The sequence below is a fragment of the Pogona vitticeps genome, chromosome 6 (assembly GCF_051106095.1).
Source record: "Pogona vitticeps strain Pit_001003342236 chromosome 6, PviZW2.1, whole genome shotgun sequence".
Classification (NCBI taxonomy): domain Eukaryota; kingdom Metazoa; phylum Chordata; class Lepidosauria; order Squamata; family Agamidae; genus Pogona; species Pogona vitticeps.
This window is the reverse complement of record NC_135788.1, coordinates 121,619,900-121,639,633: the sequence shown is the minus strand read 5'-3', so window position 1 is coordinate 121,639,633 and position 19,734 is coordinate 121,619,900. Positions and strand designations below refer to the sequence as shown.

The following is a 19,734-nucleotide window of genomic DNA, read 5'->3' as shown; positions in this document are numbered from 1 at the left end:
GAATGGGAGAAGGGCCTCCTCCCTTTTGCAGGCCCCGCTGGGGTGTTCGGGGCTCTTGAGACGAGAGAGACTGCCCTCCTCCTGAGCCGCCACTGAGGCCCCCAGTCTTGTGGGGTGGCCCATCACCCCATCAGGCTGTGCCCTGGTTCTGCCAGCGAGGAGAGCCAAGGAAGCAAGGCTTGGAGGTGGGATGTTGCGGGGGGGGGGGCCTGAGAGAGGAGGGGGGACCCTTTGCACTGGCAGGCCCAGTGGTGGGTGCCTTCTGGCTGGAACTGTGGGCAAGCCCCCAGGCAGGGAGGGGGCTGCAGGAGGGGCTGCAGCTGAGAAGCAAGGAACTGAGAAGATGGGAGAGTGGGACGGACACACACACACACACACACATATACAGTATATATATATAGAAATAGATATCGATATAGATAGATATATATAGATATATGCGCTCTCTCTCTCTCTCTCTCTCTGCTACTGAGGGAAGGGCAAGGAGCTGTTCTGTCTTAGCGAGACGGGGGGGGGGGTTAGAGAACCCAGTGTCCCACCTTCCAGATTGGCAACCCCTTGCATGTTTAAAGATCATTCGCTGCCACGCTCCCAAGCGTGAGTAAATTAATTGAAGCCTATGGCTAGAACCCCCAACACTGACTTTATACAGTATTATTAACCAGAGTGCAAATTCCCCCCAAGGAGAACAGGCAGGTTTTTTTTTTTTTTTCCGAACAAAGGTCGGCTGGTTTTATTGAACGGGACGGGTGTTTCCATGGCAATCAAAGGAGCAAAACCACACCAGAGACCGCCGGAGAGGTGTGTGGACTTTATCCGTTGTCGGCTGAAACCTCGGTCTTTCCAGCCGCCTGAGCTGGAGGTGGCGATTCCCAGCCGAAGAGATGGGAAGGAAGGGGAGACCGCGTCGCCCACCCGCACCCCTGCACGGAGGCAGAGCAAAGCTCCCCGGAGAAACGTCCTGGCTCCCCTGGTGACACGGGGGGGGGGGGGGCATCCGACCAGCCGCGGCCCAGCAAAAAAGGGTCAGCTTCAGAGCACCGCAGCCCTGTGGGTTTTGGTCAGCTTAGGCAGGGCTGGTGGGGCACCGAAGGCGGCGGCCGCTCCCCCCACGCCGAGGCCTCCTGGGTTCCTTCCAGCTGGTCTCTTTTAAACAGAGCAAATATTGTTCTTTTTCTGTCCACGGATTTTAATCCTCGGCTTATCTCTCCCCGCCCCCCCCCCCCACTGTGCCAGCTCTATGCGTGGCGGCGGCGGCGGCGGCATGCCCCTGGTTTGGGGCTGGCAGGGGGTGTGTGGAGAAGGCAGCAGAACACCCTGGAAGGCAGGAGGGGGTGATGCCCAGCATGGACGGACGGACGGACGGGGGGGGGGGGCGGAACTGTCCCTTTCCTTTCAAAGGGAACCGGGGGCCACGCCATGCCCTGCTTCGGGGTTCAGAGCCCAGGCCCAGGAGAGACCGGGTGAGCGTCTCTCGGGGGGGGGGGGCTGCCTCCTTCCTGGAAAAGGAGAGCCACCGGCACCCCAGCCCGTGCCCACCAGAAGGCGCCTCCCGGTGCCGCGTGCGCAGGGCAAGGCAAGGCCGTCTCTCGGTGCCCCCCCCCCCCGCTGCCCTGGCTAAGGGGCGCCCCGTCCCCCGTCAAGCCCGGAACACGCTGGGAAGGGGGCAGCCTTGCTCCCTGCCTGACGCGAGTCGCTTTTCCCACGCGCTTCCGTGTTCGCAATATCTCCGCGCGCGCACACGCCAGCCCGCCCGCCCGCCCGCTTTCCAAGGCTTCTTTCCGGCTTCTCTCGTGCCCTGATGCCAGCCGTGCCCCCCCTGCCCCCCCCCCACATCTCAAGGAGTGAAGGGTCCCCCTCCCCTCCGCCCGCTGCTGCTGCTGCTGCTGCTTCTCTTGGCCGTCCTTTCTACAAGGAGGCGGCGGCGGCGGCGTATTTGACCCGCACGGCCCCCTTGGCGTCCCTCCCGCGGTCCAGGCTGTACACGGAGGGCCTCCGCGGGCCGCCTCTCCGGGGCTTCGGCTTCCCCGGGCCCGGCAGGCTGACGAGGAGCCAGCTGGTCTGGCGGAAAGGAGCCACGCGGAAGGTCTTGCAGACCCGGTAGAGGGGCGCGGCAGCCCCCGGGCGCGGCGTCTCGGCCCTCCCGAGCCACGGGGCTGCGGGCGCCGCCGCCTCTTCCTCCGGCCGCCGGGAGGTCCCTGGCAGGCCCCCGACCCCGCACAGGACCGCCAGCGTGGCCAGGAGCACCAGGGCCAGGCAGGCGGCGTAGAGCGCCAGGCGCAGCGGGCAGCAGCGCCCGGCCAGCCCGCCCGCCCAGCGCCTCGGGGCCCCGCGGTGGCGGCCTCTCGCCCTTTGGACCTGGGCGGGCAGGGCAGGGCACCGGCAACCGGCGGGCAGCTCCGGAGAGACGGGCAGCCGGGCAGGAGGGCGGGTGGAAGCCGGAGGGGAAGGGCTGGAGGGGGCGGGCTCCGTCGCGGCGGGCCGAGCGGGGGCTGTCGGGCGCGCGGGCGGGCGGGGTGTGGCCGTGGGCGCAGGGAGAGGCTGTGTGGTTTCAGGCGGGGTGCTGGGCACGGAAGGGGTGCTGGGCACCTGAGCCAAAGTTGTGGCCTGTGTATCGGATACACGTGGAGGAGGAGGAGGAGGAGGGGTGGTGGTGGTGCTGGAGGAGGTGGAGGAGGAGGAGGAGGCGGAGGAGAAGGCAGCCTCTGTGGAGCCCCGTGGGGTTGGGGTGGCCACGCTGGGGCCAAGTGTGGCAGAGGAGGTCGGGGGCGGGAGGGCAGCCGTGGAGGGAAGGCTGCCCGTCGTGCCTGGAGCCGTGGCTGCCGCCGGGCTCCGAGGGTGTGCGGGGAGGAGCGCCGTGGTCCGGAGGGCAGCGGCGGCCGGGGGCGTCGGCGTCGGGTCCGCGGGGGCGTCCTCGTCGGAGCCCTCGCTTTCCCCGTCTCCCAGGCCCCCGCAGTCCATCTGGAAGTCGATGAGGGGCTGCCCCTCGGCCGCGGCCGGAGTGCGGCACCTCACGCTCCTCGGGTTGTTCTCGGTGATCTCCTTCTCGGGGCCCGGCGTGCGGGTGTAGACGGTGTCGTAATCGAGGATCCAGTCCCGCAGATAGGCGACCCGGCAGTCGCAGCGCCAGGGGTTCTCCTCCAGGTAGACGAAGGCGAAGGGGGTCTCCTCCGGGAAGAAGCCGTCGGGCAAGCTCTGGAGCCGATTCCGCTCCAGCCGCAAGATCTCCAGCAGCCGCAGCTCGGCCAGCAGATCCCGGGGGAGCGACTCCAGGTCGTTGTCGGACAAGTCCAGGTCGCGGAGGCGGGCCAGGCCGGCGAAGGCTCCCGGCGGCAGCTGGCGGAGGCGGTTCCCCTGGAGCTCCAGGTCCCGCAGCGCTTTCAGGGCCCGGAAGCCCCCCTCGGGCAGCTCCGAGAGGGCGTTGTGCCCCAGGGCCAGGCGCCAGAGCCGGGGCAGCCCTGGGAAGGCGGGCAGGCGGGCCAGGGCGTTGCGGGAGAGCACCAGCTGCTGAAGCTCGGGCAGGGCTCCGCTGGCCGCCTCCAGGGTGGCCAGGCTGTTGTTGGAGAGGTCCAGGTCGCTCAGCAGGCTCAGGTGCTGGAAGGAGGCCAGGGAGACCCGGGCCAGGCGGTTGGACGCCAGGAGCAAGATGCCCGTGTCCTTGGGCAGCCCGGCGGGCACCCCGCTCAGCCCTTTTGCCACGCAGCTCACCTGGAGCAGGTCTTTGGTCTTGTTCATCTCCAGGTCACAGACCTCGGGCGGGTCCCCGGCGGTGGCTGCCATGGCCAGCAGGGTCAGCAGGAGGAGGAGCAGCGCCGGGGGGCAGGGGGGGCGGCATCTCTGCAGGAGAAGGCGGGCAGGGAGACTTTCAGGCAGGCGGGCCCCCTCGGGCTGCCCCCCACCCTGTTGGCGGGCTAAGCCTCGGGGCCCCGCGTTCGAGACAAGACTCCTGTCTCTGAGCACGCACAGAGTGTTCCTCCTTCTCCTCCCTCGGAGACAGCCAAGGCCCCTCCGCCCACCCCACACGGGAGGGCCAGGAGGCTGGGGCGGCCGCGCGGGCCGGACTTGGTCTGCTCAGCCCCTGACGGCACCGACATCGGAGAGGCCAGCGAACGCCCGCCCGGCCGGCCCGGGGGTTCTCGGGGGGGGGGGCGACGGACCCCAGAAGAGCCTGGAGCCGGCGGGCGGCGGGAGCGGAGGAGGAGGAGGAGGAGGAACAGAGGAAGGCGAGCGCGGAAGGGACGCGCGATAAAGTGGCGGAGGGAACCTCAGCGGGAAGCCGCGGGAGAAGAGCCGCCCACGTTCCGGAGAGGGAGGGGGCACCGGGAGAGGAGAGGGACGGGGTCCCCGGCTGAGGCTTCGGCCAGGAGGGTTGCACCCCCGGCGTCACCCGAGAGGAAAGGAACCTCGGCCCCTTCCCCGAGGGAAGAGTCCTCCTCGCTGCCACCCTCTGCCTCCGGAGGGGACTCCCCGGCTTCCTCGGAGGCAGACCGGGAGGCCCGCAGACCCCCAAGGGAGGGTCCCCAAGAGCCCGGCCCCGGCTCTCTTTTTCTGCATCTCCTGTCTGCCTGCAAAACCCGGCCTCCACGTGTACACGTGCGCGCACACGAAGCCCCCCCCCCGGTCCTCTCTCTCTCCTTCTCCCCGCTTTGCGTCTTCACATCCGAGTCCCCTCTGGACAACCGCTGGTTGTTTCCTGACCCTTTCGGACTGGGATCTCCCCTCCCTTGGGGCTTTTTCCTCCCCTTTCGGGGGCGCTGCTGATGCGCCCTCTCCCCCCCCCCCTTTTGGCTGCTGAGGGAGGACTTCCCCCCCCCTCCCAGCAGGCTGGGGTGCTTTTTTTCTCTCTCTCTCTCTGAAGGGCTTCTGATTTTTGGTGGGGGATGGGGGCAAGGGGACGGAGGGAAAGGGAAGCTTGCTCTGCGGAGCGGTCGTGTTCCCCCCTCCGGTAGCAGTCCCCGCCTGAGGTGGTGGTCCCGCTCCGCCCCGCGCCCCCGGCCTTACCGTGCCCGTCAGCCCCTGGCCTCTGCGCTCCCAGCTCCCCTGCCCTGGACGGCGCCGCCTCCAAGGGAGCCCAGCAGCAGAGTCCGCCTCTGTCTGTCTGTCTGTCGCTCTTCCTCCCTCTCTGAGCAGCGGAAGCCCCCGTGGTTTCCTGGACATCATCCTCCCTCTTGGCCTGCCCTCCAGGAGATGCTCTCCTGCCCTCCTGCCCGCCTGCCTTCCCTTCCCTTCCCTTCCCTTCCTCCGACGGAGCCACCGCAGCCCCACTCCTGTCGGGTGAAGGCAAAGGTGGAGCCCACAGCCCAGCTGCTCGCCTGGGTCATGTCACCCATGGAGGGGAACATGGGACCTCTAGTTAACATGGGTCAGGGAATTGCCCCCCCCCCAAAATTTGGCCTCTTGCTTGTCCATGTCCAGTGCCTGGCCCAACCCGGATGAGGCCCTGGCATCCCTGTGTGGGGTAGGGCCGTATCCTGTGGGCAAAGCCCTGTCCTTCCCCTTGTCCTGGCCAAGCAAAGGGCCTGGCGCCTGCTCCTTGCCCTGCCTTGTCAGCTGGAGGGAGAGCCTCCATGTGGCAGGGGGCATTGCGGGCTGTTTATTATTAGAAGCAGGAAAAGGGATCAGGTTTTATCTGGGCAGCCCAGATGGAACGGGGGGGGGGGAGAGAGAGAGAGTTGGGGGGAATAGGCGGGCAGAGGTTGAAAGAAAGGACTGCCTTTCCCTTATCTGCCCAGCCACCCCTCGGGTGTCGGGAGTCGGGTGGCCGTCGGTCCTCTTGCAGGGAGGCCAAGTCTTCTTTTCAGTGCACCACCCACCCACCCCCCAGCCATGGAAAGGGCCCTGATCCAGTCCCAGCATGACCACAGGGCCCAGGGCCTCAAGAACGGGAGAGATCAGGGACCTGGAAGTTGCCCGTCATACACAGTGAGCAGGGTCAGTAGCAGGCGCATGGGTTAGCTAGTCACAAGTTTCTCCATTGGGGTGCGAAGAATTTCAACTTGAGAGCGTCACATAGAACCATTCTGTTTTGCAGCCATAGATGGGAACCTACACATGACGTGGCATTATGCAGGGCCTGGGACTCTCCCGGCACAGCATCTGCACCAAATGAGCAGCTCACGTTTCCACCCCACGGTGCCCCCCCCAATGCGTTCAGGGTTGTCCCCTGTCCTGTCGGTCCATGACTGGGCCCATGACAGCCCTTTCCTGTGGGACCCATGACCACATTCACCCATCCAAGCCCTCTTTCTTCTGCGCCAAGAGATGGGGACATAAAGAACGAAACCCACCTGAAGCCCTCGGGCACCTCAAACGGGACGCCTGCATTTCCATGGAATGGAGAACTGAATCCCAGCCGGGACTGGGCTTGTTTGGGTGCAGGATGCCAACAAAGATGAAGTATTTTTTGGGGGGGGGGGGAACGGTGGCATGTTTCAGCAAACTCCCCTCCCCCCAAAAAAGAACAATAACCACGGGGTGCTTGAAAGTGAGTCTGACACAGTTTGTGACTTGGCCAGGGGGTGCCCCCGCCCATGCCAGCACCAGAGAGAGAGAGAGAGAGTATCCTGCATTCTGCAGGGGGGGGGGAAATCAAATGCACAAATACAGGATGGGTGACGGATGGCTTTGCTGAGCTAAATGTGAAACCAGTATCCATTGTCCTGCTTTATTGTTTGTTTGTTTGTTTGAATGTTTATAGCTTGCCCTCCAGCCTAGGATCTCAGGGTGGTTTACAAAGCTTTCTAAAACAATTTTAAAACATAACAATTTAAAATCAAGCAACATGAAATGAAAACATGTAATACATAAAAACCACTGCCCTAAAGCCTGCACAGGCCATGATTCTCGGTTCAGCAGAGCCATGGGCCGGAAAATGAGGTGTGGGAGGGATGGCCAGGCGAGCGTGGTTCTGCCTCCCGCCACTCGATGGCCCTCCACATGGAGGTTCAGCCCCCGCTCAGGCCCCAGAGCCAAGAAAGAGCGCCCACCCCCACCCCATTGCCAAAGCACCTCTGAGGGCAAGGTGGGCCCATCACTGGGTGGCCCCAAGCTTAGCGGGTAGTGCACAGGAGTGACCAGGAAGAGCCGGGAGGGGCGACTCTGGTTTGCTGCTCTGCCCGAGGTCCCCGGGGTCAGCTGCTGCCCCAACCTCACAGGGTTGTCGTGAGGATAAACGTCACGTTCAAGTCATGCGACATTTAAACTGGTGGCTATGTTCACACGCTCTTAATGGAAATCAATTTACTGTATTTCTGGTGATTTAAACCAGTTTTGGTGTCTACGCCGCTGACATTGACTTTATTTCCCTTCTGTGTTTGGAGCATGCGGTTCTTAAAAGTTTTTATTTTATTTTTTAAAGTAACTAATACATTGACAAATTGGAAGTGCCACCTGCGGTTATCCTGTCAGTTGCTAGAAACAACGGGGAGGGGAAAAACCAGAGAAGTGACACCCACCAGTTAATGTGGTTAAAAAAAATGAGAATGGGGAGGGAGGGAGGGGGCCTGCTCTGCCACCTCCTTCATCTGCTGAACGGAGAGAGCAGTCAGTGGTTGTAATGCCAAACATACTGATGAAGTGATGGAGCAAGAAACATTTTAAGAAAGAATCAGAAAAAAATACCATTAAAAGGAAAAACAGCAGTGCCCCACCACGCAAAATCCACCCAGCACAAGTGAAAACGACACCAAGTGTTCTCATCTGCAAAAGGGCCTTGAGTTCATGTTAGAAGTGAGGCATTTTTAAAAGCCCCCACCAACCCGTGGAAAGCAACCTTAATCGTTTAGTCGTGTCCGGCTCTTCGTGACCCCACAGACCAGAGCACACCAGGCCCTCCTGTCTTCCACGGCCTCCGGAGTTGGGTCAAATTCATGCTGGTCGCTTCAATGACCCTGTCCAGCCACCTCGTCCTCTGTCGTCCCCTTCTTCTCTTGCCCTCACACTTTCCCAACATCAGGGTCTTTTCCAAGGAGTCTTCTCTTCTCATGAGATGGCCAAAGGACTGGAGCCTCAGCTTCAGGATCTGTCCTTCCAATGAGCACTCGGGGTTGATTTCCTTCAAAATGGATCGGTTTGTTCTCCTTGCAGTCCAGGGGACTCTCAAGAGTCTCCTCCAGCACCACAATTCAAAAGCATCAGTTCTTCGGCGGTCTGCTTTCTTTATGGTCCAGCTCTCACTTCCATACATCACTACAGGAAAAACCATAGCTTTGACTATTCGGACTTTTGTTGGCAAGATGATGTCTCTACTTTTTAAGATGCTGTCTAGGTTTGTCATCGCTTTCCTCTTTTAATTTTGTGGCTGCTATCTCCCTCTGCAGTGAACATGGAGCCCAAGAAAGTAAAATCTGTCAGGCCTTAGGTGGCCCCTATAAATCGATTTCGCCCTCTCTTGTGTGGGGTGAACTAAGATCCAGCCTAAATGGATTTGCCTGCTGATGTGACCGCAGCCTGCCTCAAAGTGTGTCTCAAAGCCGTTTCCCAGCAGAAGGCTCTTCCCTTCTGGGTTCGGAAAATACCTTCTGGCCCCTTCCAGGATCTAGCTCCCCCCCCCCCGAAGGCTCCCCCCCCCGCTCCAGCCACTGGTGGTCTCCCCGTGGTTGCCTTCCCTGGCCTAGAGACCATTTTCATCCCTCACTGAAGGCTTTGGAGGCATCTGGATAATCTCTCAACAGGTGCAGGATGTGACTCCAGCTGAAAGCCGATCCCTCTGGCATCCACGTTCAGTTCCGGGGAGCTGTCCTGTGATTCCTCCCCCTCCCCCCAGCGAAGGACAAAAGCAACCTCAGAATCGCCTCCGTGCGCCTCCCCTTCCTCAGTCCCTCGCCTTTGCAGCCACGGCAGCCATGGGGAGCCCTTTCTGGCTGGGGCTTTTTCTCAGCTGGGGGGCCCTTGGTAAGAGAAGGGCCTGGCTGAGGCGGGTTGGGGGCCAAGGCCTCGGGGAGCTGGTGGGGAAGAAGCCTCGGCCATTCAAGTGTCAAATCTGGGGGGGACCCCGGAAGAGTCCTTCCCCTCCTGGGTGCGTCTCCCCTCCAAAAAATCTCCCCCTCCCCCCCCAAAAAACAGGGCTCCTGGAGGCCAGCGAGGAGCTCCGCCTCTTCAACATGCTTTTTGCCAACTACGACAAGAGGGTGCGGCCGGTGCGCAACACAGAGGAGACCTTGGTGGTATCCATCAAGCTGACCCTTACCAACCTCATCTCCCTGGTAAGTGGGGGCTGCGCGCGCACACGCACGCATGCACACACACACACATGCAACTCACAGGCTGCTTTTTCTCCCTTGCACGCAGTTGCTCTTGGGCAAGGCTGGCAAGCAGCAGAAGCATCTTTGGATCAGGGCCGGTTTTTCACCTTTTATTTGGGCTCTAAATCGTCACTGGTGCTGCTTTTCTCTTGAGGTCTCCATTAATGCCTTTTCCATGAATGAACGGCATTCCAGAGTGAAAAACTGACCTTATCTCTCCCCTCTTCCCACCTGGATAGGACCAACCTTTGGTGGAACACTTCTGATCCTGAACATGCTTCTCAGGGGGGCGGCTTTGAGCAGCAGACAATCAGCCTAGGTGGAGTGGAAAGATAGATAACCCCTGTAGCGGAGGGGGGGGGGGGAGACCTGTTTCGTTAAGACCGTGGATTGGATTCCACTTCCATGCTGTGTCATGTCTGGGCAGCAAGGATCCTCCCTCTCCTTCCATCTTGGGCGAGGGTTTCGGCATCCTCCCATGTCACATATCATGCCTTCAGGTCTTGTTCGCCATGTGCTTCCAGGGACGCATGGCTACCTTGGGGACCCAATGGTTCTCCATATGAAAAACAGGGCCGGCCCGTTGGAATCTTCTACGTCCAACAATGTTATGCAGTTCGCACGAGCTGCTCCTTTGGAGCCCCTCCGTGTTCGGAATGGCATCGAAATATCCAGTCTTGAAGTTTCAGTGGAGACCCCTCTGCTGGAAGAGGTCAAGCCTCTCAGGACACTCGCTGACGCCTTCCCAGTCTCACAGGCACAAACGGCTGTCGGGATTATGCCAAGAGATGGGATTGAAGAGGCGAGATTCAATGGCAACGCCTTATTTGAAAGTGGGGATGATCTGCCAGCAGAGGATGGAGTTATTTTATCCAGTAAACCTGAAGCCTTAACACCGTTCTTAATTACTTGCTTGGTGTGCTTGTTTTTCTTTTTAATAGAAGGGCTTTTTGTTTTTAAAAAGTCTTTCGCCTTAAACGGTTTGGTAAAGACAGCTGTTCTCTGTCTGCCATGGACGTCTGTTAGGCCTGTGCCCTGTTGTTAGGCAAATGGATTTGGGTATCAGGGCAATTCCAGACCAGGGCAGGAAGCCTCTGTTTCCGGGAACACCATTCAGCATCCCTAGAGTAAGAAAGACAGCCAGCCATGCTGGGCTAAACGGCTGGCCCAAAAGGAGGCAGGAAGCGACAGGCCAACCCACCCGATCCAGACCACCATCTGCCCACCGGTGCGTCAGCTCTCGGCGCTGCTGGGCTGGTCCTTCTGTGCAGCCGGGGGGGGGGGGCAAAACTTGGATCCTGCAGACACCTTTGGGTAGTGTGGGTGGGATATAAGTTAAATAAATAAATAACAAATATTCGCCAAGGCTTTCACGGCCGGGATCTAATGGTTGTTCTGGATTTTTCGGGCTCTTTGGCCGTGTTCTGAAGGCTGTTCTTCCTAACATTTTGCCAGTCTGATGGCGAAACGTTAAGAAGAACAACCTTCAGAACAAAGAGCCAAAGAGCCCGAAAAACTCAGAACAACCAATAAATAAAATAAATAAAAGCAAAAGGCTGGCCTGATGGTCCCGGTCACCCTTCCGGAAACCTTTGGCAAGGCCTGTTTTTTGTTTGGGAGGTTTGATGGAGACCCAGAAACACACCCATCATGTCCCAGCCCTGGGGGTGGAGAAGAACATTTCCCCAATGTTATGAGGAGGGTCAGGCCCAGTGTAGGCGGTCGAGGTCCACTTAGAAAAGGGGGTGGACCGGGGCCCGGCTGTTCTGCACAGCCCAAATAGCAATATGTTCCAATGTTTCAAAAACTCCACAAAAGGTCAAAACAAAATGAAACAGAATCACAAAAAAGCACCAGTTTTTAAAACAAAGGACTTATTGGTTGTGGTAGGTGTTTTGGGTTGTTTGGCCCTGTTCTGGAGGTTTTTCTTCCTAATGTTTTGCCAGTTACTACCACAGAGACAGGTGAAACAGGAAGAAAAAAAACTCAAGAAAAAGGGCCAAATAGCCCGAAAAACCTACAAGAACCATCGGATCCCAGCTGTGAAAGCCTTTGAGAATACAAAGAACTTATTGTTATATATTTACCTCTGTATAGGTGGTGCCTAGTAAGAGTACAAGATTCCCAGTGAGATGTAGTGGACAGAGTGACAGATGAGGGCTCTGAAGAGCAGGGTTCAAATCCCCTCTTGGCTGTGGAAACTCCTTTTGGGGGAGTGAAAGGGTAAAACCACTCCTTTAATATCTCACTCACCTTGAAAGCCCTATTAAGGTCATAAATCGGTTCTGACTTGATGACACAGAACACACTCTCTCTCTCTCTCTCTCTCTCTCTCTCTCTCTCTCTCTCTCTCACACACACACACACACACACACACACACACACACACACACACACACACACACACACACACACACACACACACACACACACACACACACACACACACACACAGAGAGAGTAGTGTTTACATGAGAGAGAAGTTAAGGATACAAGATGGGTGCAGCAAGCTACAGGCCCATATTTTAAGTGTGTATGGAGGAATTGCTTCTGCGTTATCTTGGGTCCACCTTCAGCCATATTTCTTTTTCCAAACCAACAAATTTCCTCCCCTTTTTCATTGGGGAATTTCTGCCTAGGGGCCCCACAGCATCTGAGGCCCCACAGCCGTAGCTTGTTTAGCCTGTGGGCAACTCCTGCGCTGCTGGTCACTGATGGGGCTGATCTGCTCGATTCCTCCTTGCTTGTTCTTGAGTTACTGCAGGGAAGAGAAAACCAAGTAACCTCCCCCCCCCCCCCCGTCTTCTCTTTGCAGAACGAGAAGGAAGAGACTCTGACCACCAATGTCTGGATTACTCAAGTGAGTGTCAGCCCTGAGGCTGCCTGGCCTTCCTCCTCCTCCTCCTCCTCCTCCTCCTCCTCCTCCTCCTCCTCCTGCACCAGCCCCGACCTTGACCCTCCACCCCATCCCACCACGTTCCTCCAGCAGGCTGCCTTTCTGCCCCTAAGCATAGGGGCTCTGAGGAGGGGCAGGAGGGCTGATCTCTCTTCCCCCCCCCCAGGTGGGTGGGCTGGTTGTTGCATCCCGTCTCTCCCCCCCCCGCTCCAATCCTGACCAGTCCTCTCCCTTCCTCCCCAACCGTCCCAGGAATGGATGGATTTCCGCCTGAACTACAGCAGTGAAGATTTTGGAGGGATCAGGGCCCTTCGAGTCTCTGCGGACTTGGTGTGGCTGCCGGACATTGTCCTGGAGAACAAGTGAGTGTGGGGTGGGTGGGGAGGGAGGGGCCGCCAGGGGCAGGCTAGGGGGCCAGGTGCCTGCCCAGAAGAGGGGGAGCACGGGGGCCCCACTTTTGTCCTCCCAGGGCTCAAAGCCCACCCCCCCCGTTTCTTCCTCACCCTCCTCTCATGCTCCCCGCAGCATCGATGGGAACTTCGAAGTGGCCTATGCCGCCAACGTCCTGATTTACCCTGGGGGGTACATGTACTGGCTGCCCCCAGCCATCTACCGCAGCACCTGCTCCATCGAGGTCACCTACTTCCCCTTCGACTGGCAGAACTGCTCCCTCGTCTTCCGGTGAGCAAGGAAAAGGACGCCGAGCGCGGCCGCCTACGAGAGGACCGAGGCGGGAACAGGCCAGCCTCTCATGTCCAGAAACACCATGGACAAAGGGTGCTAGGGAGTGGGGGAGGGGATGGTGCTTCTGATGATGGTGGTGGTGGTGATGATGATGATGATGCTCCTTGAAGGACAAAGAAGCCCCAGGAGGGCACACTGGGCTTTGGAGTCATTCTCCGGTAAAAAGAATACCTTGATAAAGGAGGCACAGGAGGGGGGGTGGCGGCGGCTGGGAAGGACCCAACTCCCCCCCCCGGCCTGGGTTCAGAAAGGGGGGGGTCTTCACCTGTTTGAGCAACAAGAAAAACCCCAACATAAACAACAGTGCTGGGGCGCTTTACACTTCCATATACTGTATCAGTGTGTGCGTGCCAGGCGACCACCTGCTTCTTCAGAGTTGGTGGGGAAGAAAATGCCAACCCAACTCACACGCAGCACCTCCAGAAATGGGCTTGGAGGTGGTCTTTGTGCATAGATCTCTCTCTCTCTCTCTCTCTCTCTCTCTCTCTCTCTCTGTATGTTTCTTTTGCCCAGGTCCCAAAACTACAATGCCAGGGAAGTGGAGCTCTTTTATGGCCCGGATGACCTCACAAGGGAGCCCACGAAAAATATCGTTATTGACCGGGCGGCTTTCACAGGTAAGGGGGGGGGGGCCTTGGCCTGCGAGGAGGGGGAGCTGCCTGGCCAGCTGACAGGCTATGGGGTCCCCCTCCCTGGACTTTCTCTCCAAACCATTTTTTTTGAGTCCGCCCAAACATCCCCAGAAGACCAGGGACCCAAAGCGGAGCCCCGGTGCATTCAGTGGGCTCCGCCACGCCCTCGCGGCCACGCCCCCCACGTGGCGCCTGAGGCCCACAGCTGTGGTCTCCCTCTCTCTCTCTCCTGACCAGAGAATGGCGAGTGGGCCATCCACCACCGCCCGGCCCGCCTGAGCCTGGCTCCCGTGGCCGGGCTGGAGGCGCCCGGCTTCTCCGAGATGCACTACTTCCTCATCATCCAGCGGAAGCCCCTGTTCTACATCATCAACATCATCGCACCCTGCGTGCTCATCTCCTCCCTGGTGGTGCTCGTCTACTTCCTCCCGGCAGAGTGTGAGCCCCCTTCCCTCCCTCTCTGGGGCAGGCAGGAAAGAGGTCCCGAGGCCGCTAGAAGGATCCCCAGTGGGGCAACCTCAGCCACGTGCGCCTCTCCGGTGGGCTTGGGCCACCTAGCCGTGCCTCGCAGGACTCGGATGCAGGAGAAAGAAACACTGGGCACACGTCCGTCCGTCCGCAGCCAGCCTGCACATGGGCCTACAAGGAGAAAGGAGGGGGGCTGTGTAGGGGGGAATGTGTCGCCTGCACAATTCACTTGCAAATTGCCCAGAGAGTGCTTTAAGCGCCATGGGGGGGGTATACTCCCCGCACACTTTGTGGTGTGCCGAGGACTCTGGGTCCAGGGGTGGTGGGCAAGCCTGGTGGAGAGAAGGGGCTGTGAGGGGGGTGGGGGTGGGGGCAACGGCTCACTCGTCCCTCCTCCGCCCTGTTTCTCTTGGGGCAGCAGGAGGACAGAAGTGCACCGTCAGCATCTCGGTCCTGCTGGCGCAGACGGTCTTCTTGTTCCTGATTGCCCAGCAGGTGCCGGAGACCTCTCTCAGCGTCCCCCTCATCGGCAAGTGAGTTCCCGTTCCTGGCTATGGGGCCTGAGCAGAACTGGGGCACCCAAGGGGGCGGGTGGGAGGGGGCGTGGGTGAGCAGCAGCAGGGGGCTTGTGTGCTCCGAGAGGGTCTGGAAGGAGTGAAACGTGGGCTGCCACCACCGCTGAGCCAAAGTGCCACGGCAGCCGTGGGGCGGCCCAGCAGGTAGGACGGAGTGCCAGCCCACACCCAGCTTCCCTGGGAGGAACCCGGGGGGGGGGGGAGGGTCGCCTGGGAGCCCCGCTCCTCTGACTTGCCCTTCCTGGCGGCAGGTACTTGCTCTTTGTGATGGTGGTGGCCACCCTGATCGTCATGAACTGCGTCATTGTCCTGAACATGTCTCTGCGCAGCCCGAGCACCCACGTCATGTCGGAGCGCCTCAAACACGTGAGAGGGAGGGGGGGTGCTAATTGGGAGCCCAGCGGTTTCCTTCCCTTCTTCAAGGAAGCAAATGAAGTGGGCTACACTGAGCACAGACAGACGTTTGCACCATTTCTGGCTGTGCGTTGTTTTTAAAGGTGGAAGGATGCTGGCGGGGCCAGCCAGAATCTTGCTCTGGCAACCCTGTTCTGTCTCTCGCTCCTCCACTCCCTCAGTTTTGCAAGAGAGCAAATGTTAGCAAAAATCCAGTCCCTAAGCAGAAGGGGAAGTTTCTGTAGCCAAAAATTGCGATAGCGGCGCCTGACATCAAATAGGATTCCGGCGGGCTACCCTGGTCAGGGCCGGTGAGAAAATGAAAGTCAGAAAAGGAGTGACCTTCTGACCTTCGGGGGGGGGGGACTAACTGTCCCCAAAGGGGAGCCCTCAATGTCTCCTGCCAGAGGAGCCACGCCATCCACAAAGGCCTTCAAACCATTTTTCCATTTGCAGTTTTTGCTCTGCAGTACAGTATCTAAATTCCAGATAATCCCTGCTTTTGGGGGGTTTTTTAAAGCTTATTTGTATCTTGACTCTGAGGGTGGCGGCTTGTTGCCTTTCAATGACCAATAGATTGGCTGTCCTCACATGAGGAACAAATAGTTTGCTGACTGGAGGAGGGTGGGAAAGGCGTGCAAAGAGACCACATGGGGCCTGCAAAGCGGCATTGGGCCTGTGGGTCCAGCTGCTAGAATCCAGCCGGGCAGGCGAGCAGAACCCAGCTTGGAGGGAGGCCCACTCGAGTCTTGCTTTTTACACTTATAAAGCTACGCAAGATGACCTCTTCCAAAGGCCAATATAACGCCACTCATTCTGCCTTGCATATTGGTGATTTATTATTAATTTATTGATTACATTAATTGAAATCTATAAAGCCTAAACAGCCAGGCAGTGTGGGTCATTTCGAAAATCACAAGAAGTGCAGATGAAGGAGAGAGACCTGGGCACCCTGGGTCTCCCAGACTCCTTGCCTGCCTCAACGGGACACTCGCTCTCCCTCACTTTTCCCACCGGCAGCTGTTCCTGGAGGTCCTTCCTCGGTACCTGGGCTCCAGTTTGGAGCCGGCAGGCGATGATGACTCCTGGGACGGACCCCGGCCTCGCCGGCGCAGCTCCTTCAAGCTGATGCTGAAGGCGGAAGAATACATCCTGAAGAAGCCTCGGAGCGAGCTGCTCTTCGAGCACCAGGGCCCCCGGCACGGACTCCGGAGGATGCCCGGCTTCTCTGCAGCTTGTAAGAATGGCCTGGGGGGGGGGTCGGGGGGTGCAGGGGGCCTGGGGGGGAAGGAGGGAGGGAGCCAGGCTTTTACTTTTTTGTTTTATTAATTAACTAGAGAAAAACAATAAGAACAATACTATAATAAAGTGTGCATACATACATGCCGTGCACCAATTTATCTTGGATAAAAATACTGCAAATGGAAAGTTGGACAAGGGAGTGGACCAGAAAAGGAGGAGAAATTAGAAGACTGTCTAAACTTAAGGAGATTATAGAGCAAAGACAAGATCAAGAGGAAGGAAGGAAATAAAAGAAAGGGCAGAGTCAGTGTGATTTATAAGATTTAAATAAATGTTGGATATGAAAAAGCTATGATGAAAAAGCCATGGCAAGAGGATATGGATGAAGAGGTTAAAAGAGAGGACTGGAACAAAATACGGTCACAAAGAATAATGAAGAATATGTCTATAAAAGGAAATTGTTATAAGGTCTCATGGAGATGGTATCTTACCCCAGTAAGATTCAATATTACAAATAAAAATGTACCATCTCAATGCTGGAGATGTGAAAAGGGAGTTATTTACATATGTGGTGGAGTTGCGAAATAAGAAAGAGAACGGGCACTGGTTTTCAAAGAAATCAGAGAAACTACTGGATATAATATTCAAATATCACCAACTATTGCTCTTTTAAATATAATTGAGGATGACCATCTTAAAAAAGAACAGAAAGTTAATCATTACAATGGTCACAGCAGCAAGATTAATATTTGCAAAAAATTGGAAAAATGACAGTCAGCCTTGAAGATTGGTATAAAGGAATGTGGAGTTTAGCGATAAATGATAAGCTAACATGGGAAATAAAAGTAAGGAGGGGGATGACAAAATATAATGATTTAAAAGAGAGGTGGAATCCATATTTGAATTATGTTTTTGTAAAAGGGAGAGGTCAAAAGCCAGCAGAAGAATCAATGGATCTTTGGAGTGGAATGGGGCGAAAAGAGATGAAAATGAAATAATTTCTTATCTGGTCCGCAGGGTGATGGTAGCATTGGGGGGGGGGGATTTTTGTATTAGTGCACAGCATGTATGTATGGACACTTTTCCTGAGGGAGGGAGAGTTCTGCTGAATGCCGGGGGTGGCAATCTGGAAGCAAAGGGGTGCTACAGGCAGACCCAACAGAGTGGATGGGGCCCCCGGGCGGGTTTCCCACAGTTTCTGGGGCGTGAACAGGTCCCTCGCTCACATACAAGGTCCTCACAAACCCTTCCCGTGGCGGGGGTCAGCCTTTCTGCCAGAGAACCGGCAACCGGCCGGCCGCTCTCCTCCTCGCCTAAGGATGGCGCGGCCAGGAGGTCCCCCCCTCCTGGTCTCTGAAGGATGTTTCCAATCTTGGAGGGCTAAGGCCGGAAGGGACACACACACCCTGCCGCCCTCCCAGGGCCATCGGGTCCAGGCCCTGCCAAAGCAGGAAGCCCCTTCCTGAAGCCTCCTAGACAGTGTGTATGTGTGGGGGGGTGAGAATTTCCTCTTATTTCTGTTTAAGCACCTCCGGCTTTGAGGGACCCCCTGCTCCGTGAGGCAGCCCCTTCCTTTGCTCTCAAGAAGGCCTTCCTAATGCTGAGGCAAAATCTCCTTTTCCCCTTGCAATCCATCTTCCCCTCTGGAGTGACCCCAAAAGAAGCTCTCCCATCGCCCTCCCTCTTCTCTTCTCCATCCTGCCTGGCAGGGCCTGGTCTCGGGACCCTTGTCCGTCTCCATCCTCCTCCTCCTCCTCCTCCTCCTCCTCTGGGCACATCACAATGTCTCAGTCTCTTTCCAAAACTGTGACGCCCGTAGCAGCGCCAAGAATCCCATATTTAAGGTCCCACCGCAGAACGCAGCAGTGCGGTGGCTCCTCTGGATTGGGACACCATCTTCTGTTGATGCAGCCAAGAAGTATCACATTAGACTATTTTGCTGCCGTTTCATGTGGTTGACTCCTGTTTCGCTTGGGGGTCTAGTAAAATCCAGAGCTCCTTTTCTTGTGTACGACGGCTCCGGGCCTGCCCCCTACCACCCTCTATTAGTGCCTCCATTCCCCCCCCCGATGAAGCATGCGGTGTTGGTTTGGCCCTGTCCCCCCCCCCCCCCGGTATGCCAGGTAGGGCCTTTCCGAACCGTCTTCCGAGGTGCGGAGAGACGCTGTCGTCAGAAGCTTTTTGGCCCACGAACAAAGGAAGGACCGTGGGGGGTGTCTGCGTGGAGGCAGAGCTGCCTCGGGACTTGGGGGGGGGTTCTGGCTTTCCTCCTGCCCATCCCTCTCCCTTCCCTCCAGATGAGCTGGACGTGGGGATGACCAACACTTTGTACAAGAACCTGGCCAGCCTGGCCCCGGAGATCAAGGCGTGTGTGGACGCCTGCAACTTCATCGCCGAGAGCACCAAGGGCCAGAACGCGGAGAGCACGGTAAGGCAGCTGCCAGCCTAAGACCGGGGGGGGGGGGGTAGGTGGGTAGGTGCCTCCTCATGAGGGTGGGCAGGAAAGCCCCCCCGTCCTCTGCGTTTTTTCCCTCCCCTTCGGCCCTTATCCGTCCCACTTCCTCCGCTTCCCACAGGAGACAGAGAACTGGGTGCTGATCGGAAAGGTGATCGACCAGCTGTGTTTCTGGGCAGCCATCCTGCTCTTCGCCCTCGGGACCCTCGCCATCTTCTCCATAGGCCACTTCAACACTGTGCCCAGCCACCCCTTTCCGGGTGAGGAAGGACAAGAGGGACCGTGAGGGTGGCCGGCCTCTTCCTGCCCTGGCTGGCTGGTCCGCCCTGGGACCCTTGCAGGAGCAGCCCCAGCACTGAGCCCGCTTCCTCGAGGGCCATGGAAGGGCCGCCAGCAGCCGACCCACCCGTGTCGTGTAAAATCCACAAAATGCTTTCTGTACGCGTCGGCTGCCCTAACGTGTCCAAATAAACAGCGTGTCCTGAAGCGGCCCTTCCCACGCCTTGAGTGTCCTAGGGCGACCCTCTGCCCCTTCCATCGCACGTTGGGAGCCGGAGGAAGAGGAGCGGGCCAGCTCCGGCGGGAAGCCTGCCTGGTGGCCCAGGCCGCCCTCTTGAACTGTGGTTGCAGGAAAGGCTTTGCTTTGGGCATAGGGTGGCCCTGTGAGGAGGCGGGGCGGGGGTGGCCTGCTCCAGGCAGCCCTGGGGGGGGCTCTTTCCTCCCTCCCTCCCTCTTGCACATTTCTCCCCTCCCCTCCACACCACACCCAACCCTCCCTCTTCAGGCTCTGGGATCCTGCCCCCTCCTCTCCTCTGGCCATTTCTTGAAGGGAATGGCTAGCTGGCCTGGACCCACCCGGCGCCTGACCCAGCGAGACCTCTTGACCTCTGCCTTCTGGACCATGGCTCCATCGCCTGCTCTGCCAGCAAAAGCAGAAGCCAAGGAAGATGGCTGGAGGTTGGGTGCCCCCCCCCGCCTCTGCCTCCTGGAGCCTCCTGGGGGGGGGGCTGGATTAGAGTCCGTGGCCCTGGAGGGGCGACTGGCCAGCCTGGGAGCTCTGGCAATTCTCCAGCTAGGCGAAAGGAAG

General features: G+C 58.4%; 1 protein-coding gene across 2 annotated transcripts; it reads left to right on the top strand.

Moving 5' to 3' along the window:
• Positions 1-541: 541 nt before the first annotated feature.
• CHRNE (cholinergic receptor nicotinic epsilon subunit) lies at positions 542-19,133 on the top strand. Of its 2 annotated transcripts, XM_072977317.2 has the most exons (13): positions 887-1,025; positions 8,673-8,892; positions 9,064-9,203; positions 12,058-12,102; positions 12,391-12,500; positions 12,664-12,819; positions 13,396-13,499; positions 13,752-13,952; positions 14,401-14,515; positions 14,809-14,923; positions 15,971-16,187; positions 18,490-18,620; positions 18,769-19,133. In XM_072977317.2, exons 2-13 carry the CDS (start codon positions 8,844-8,846, stop codon positions 18,931-18,933), a joined length of 1,548 nt encoding a protein of 515 aa, XP_072833418.2. In that variant the 5' UTR covers positions 887-1,025; positions 8,673-8,843; the 3' UTR covers positions 18,934-19,133. The 2 variants fall into 2 exon arrangements, with proteins under 2 accessions (XP_072833419.2, XP_072833418.2); XM_072977318.2 differs by lacking the exon at positions 8,673-8,892 and having other exon boundaries at positions 542-1,025.
• Positions 19,134-19,734: the final 601 nt, after the last annotated feature.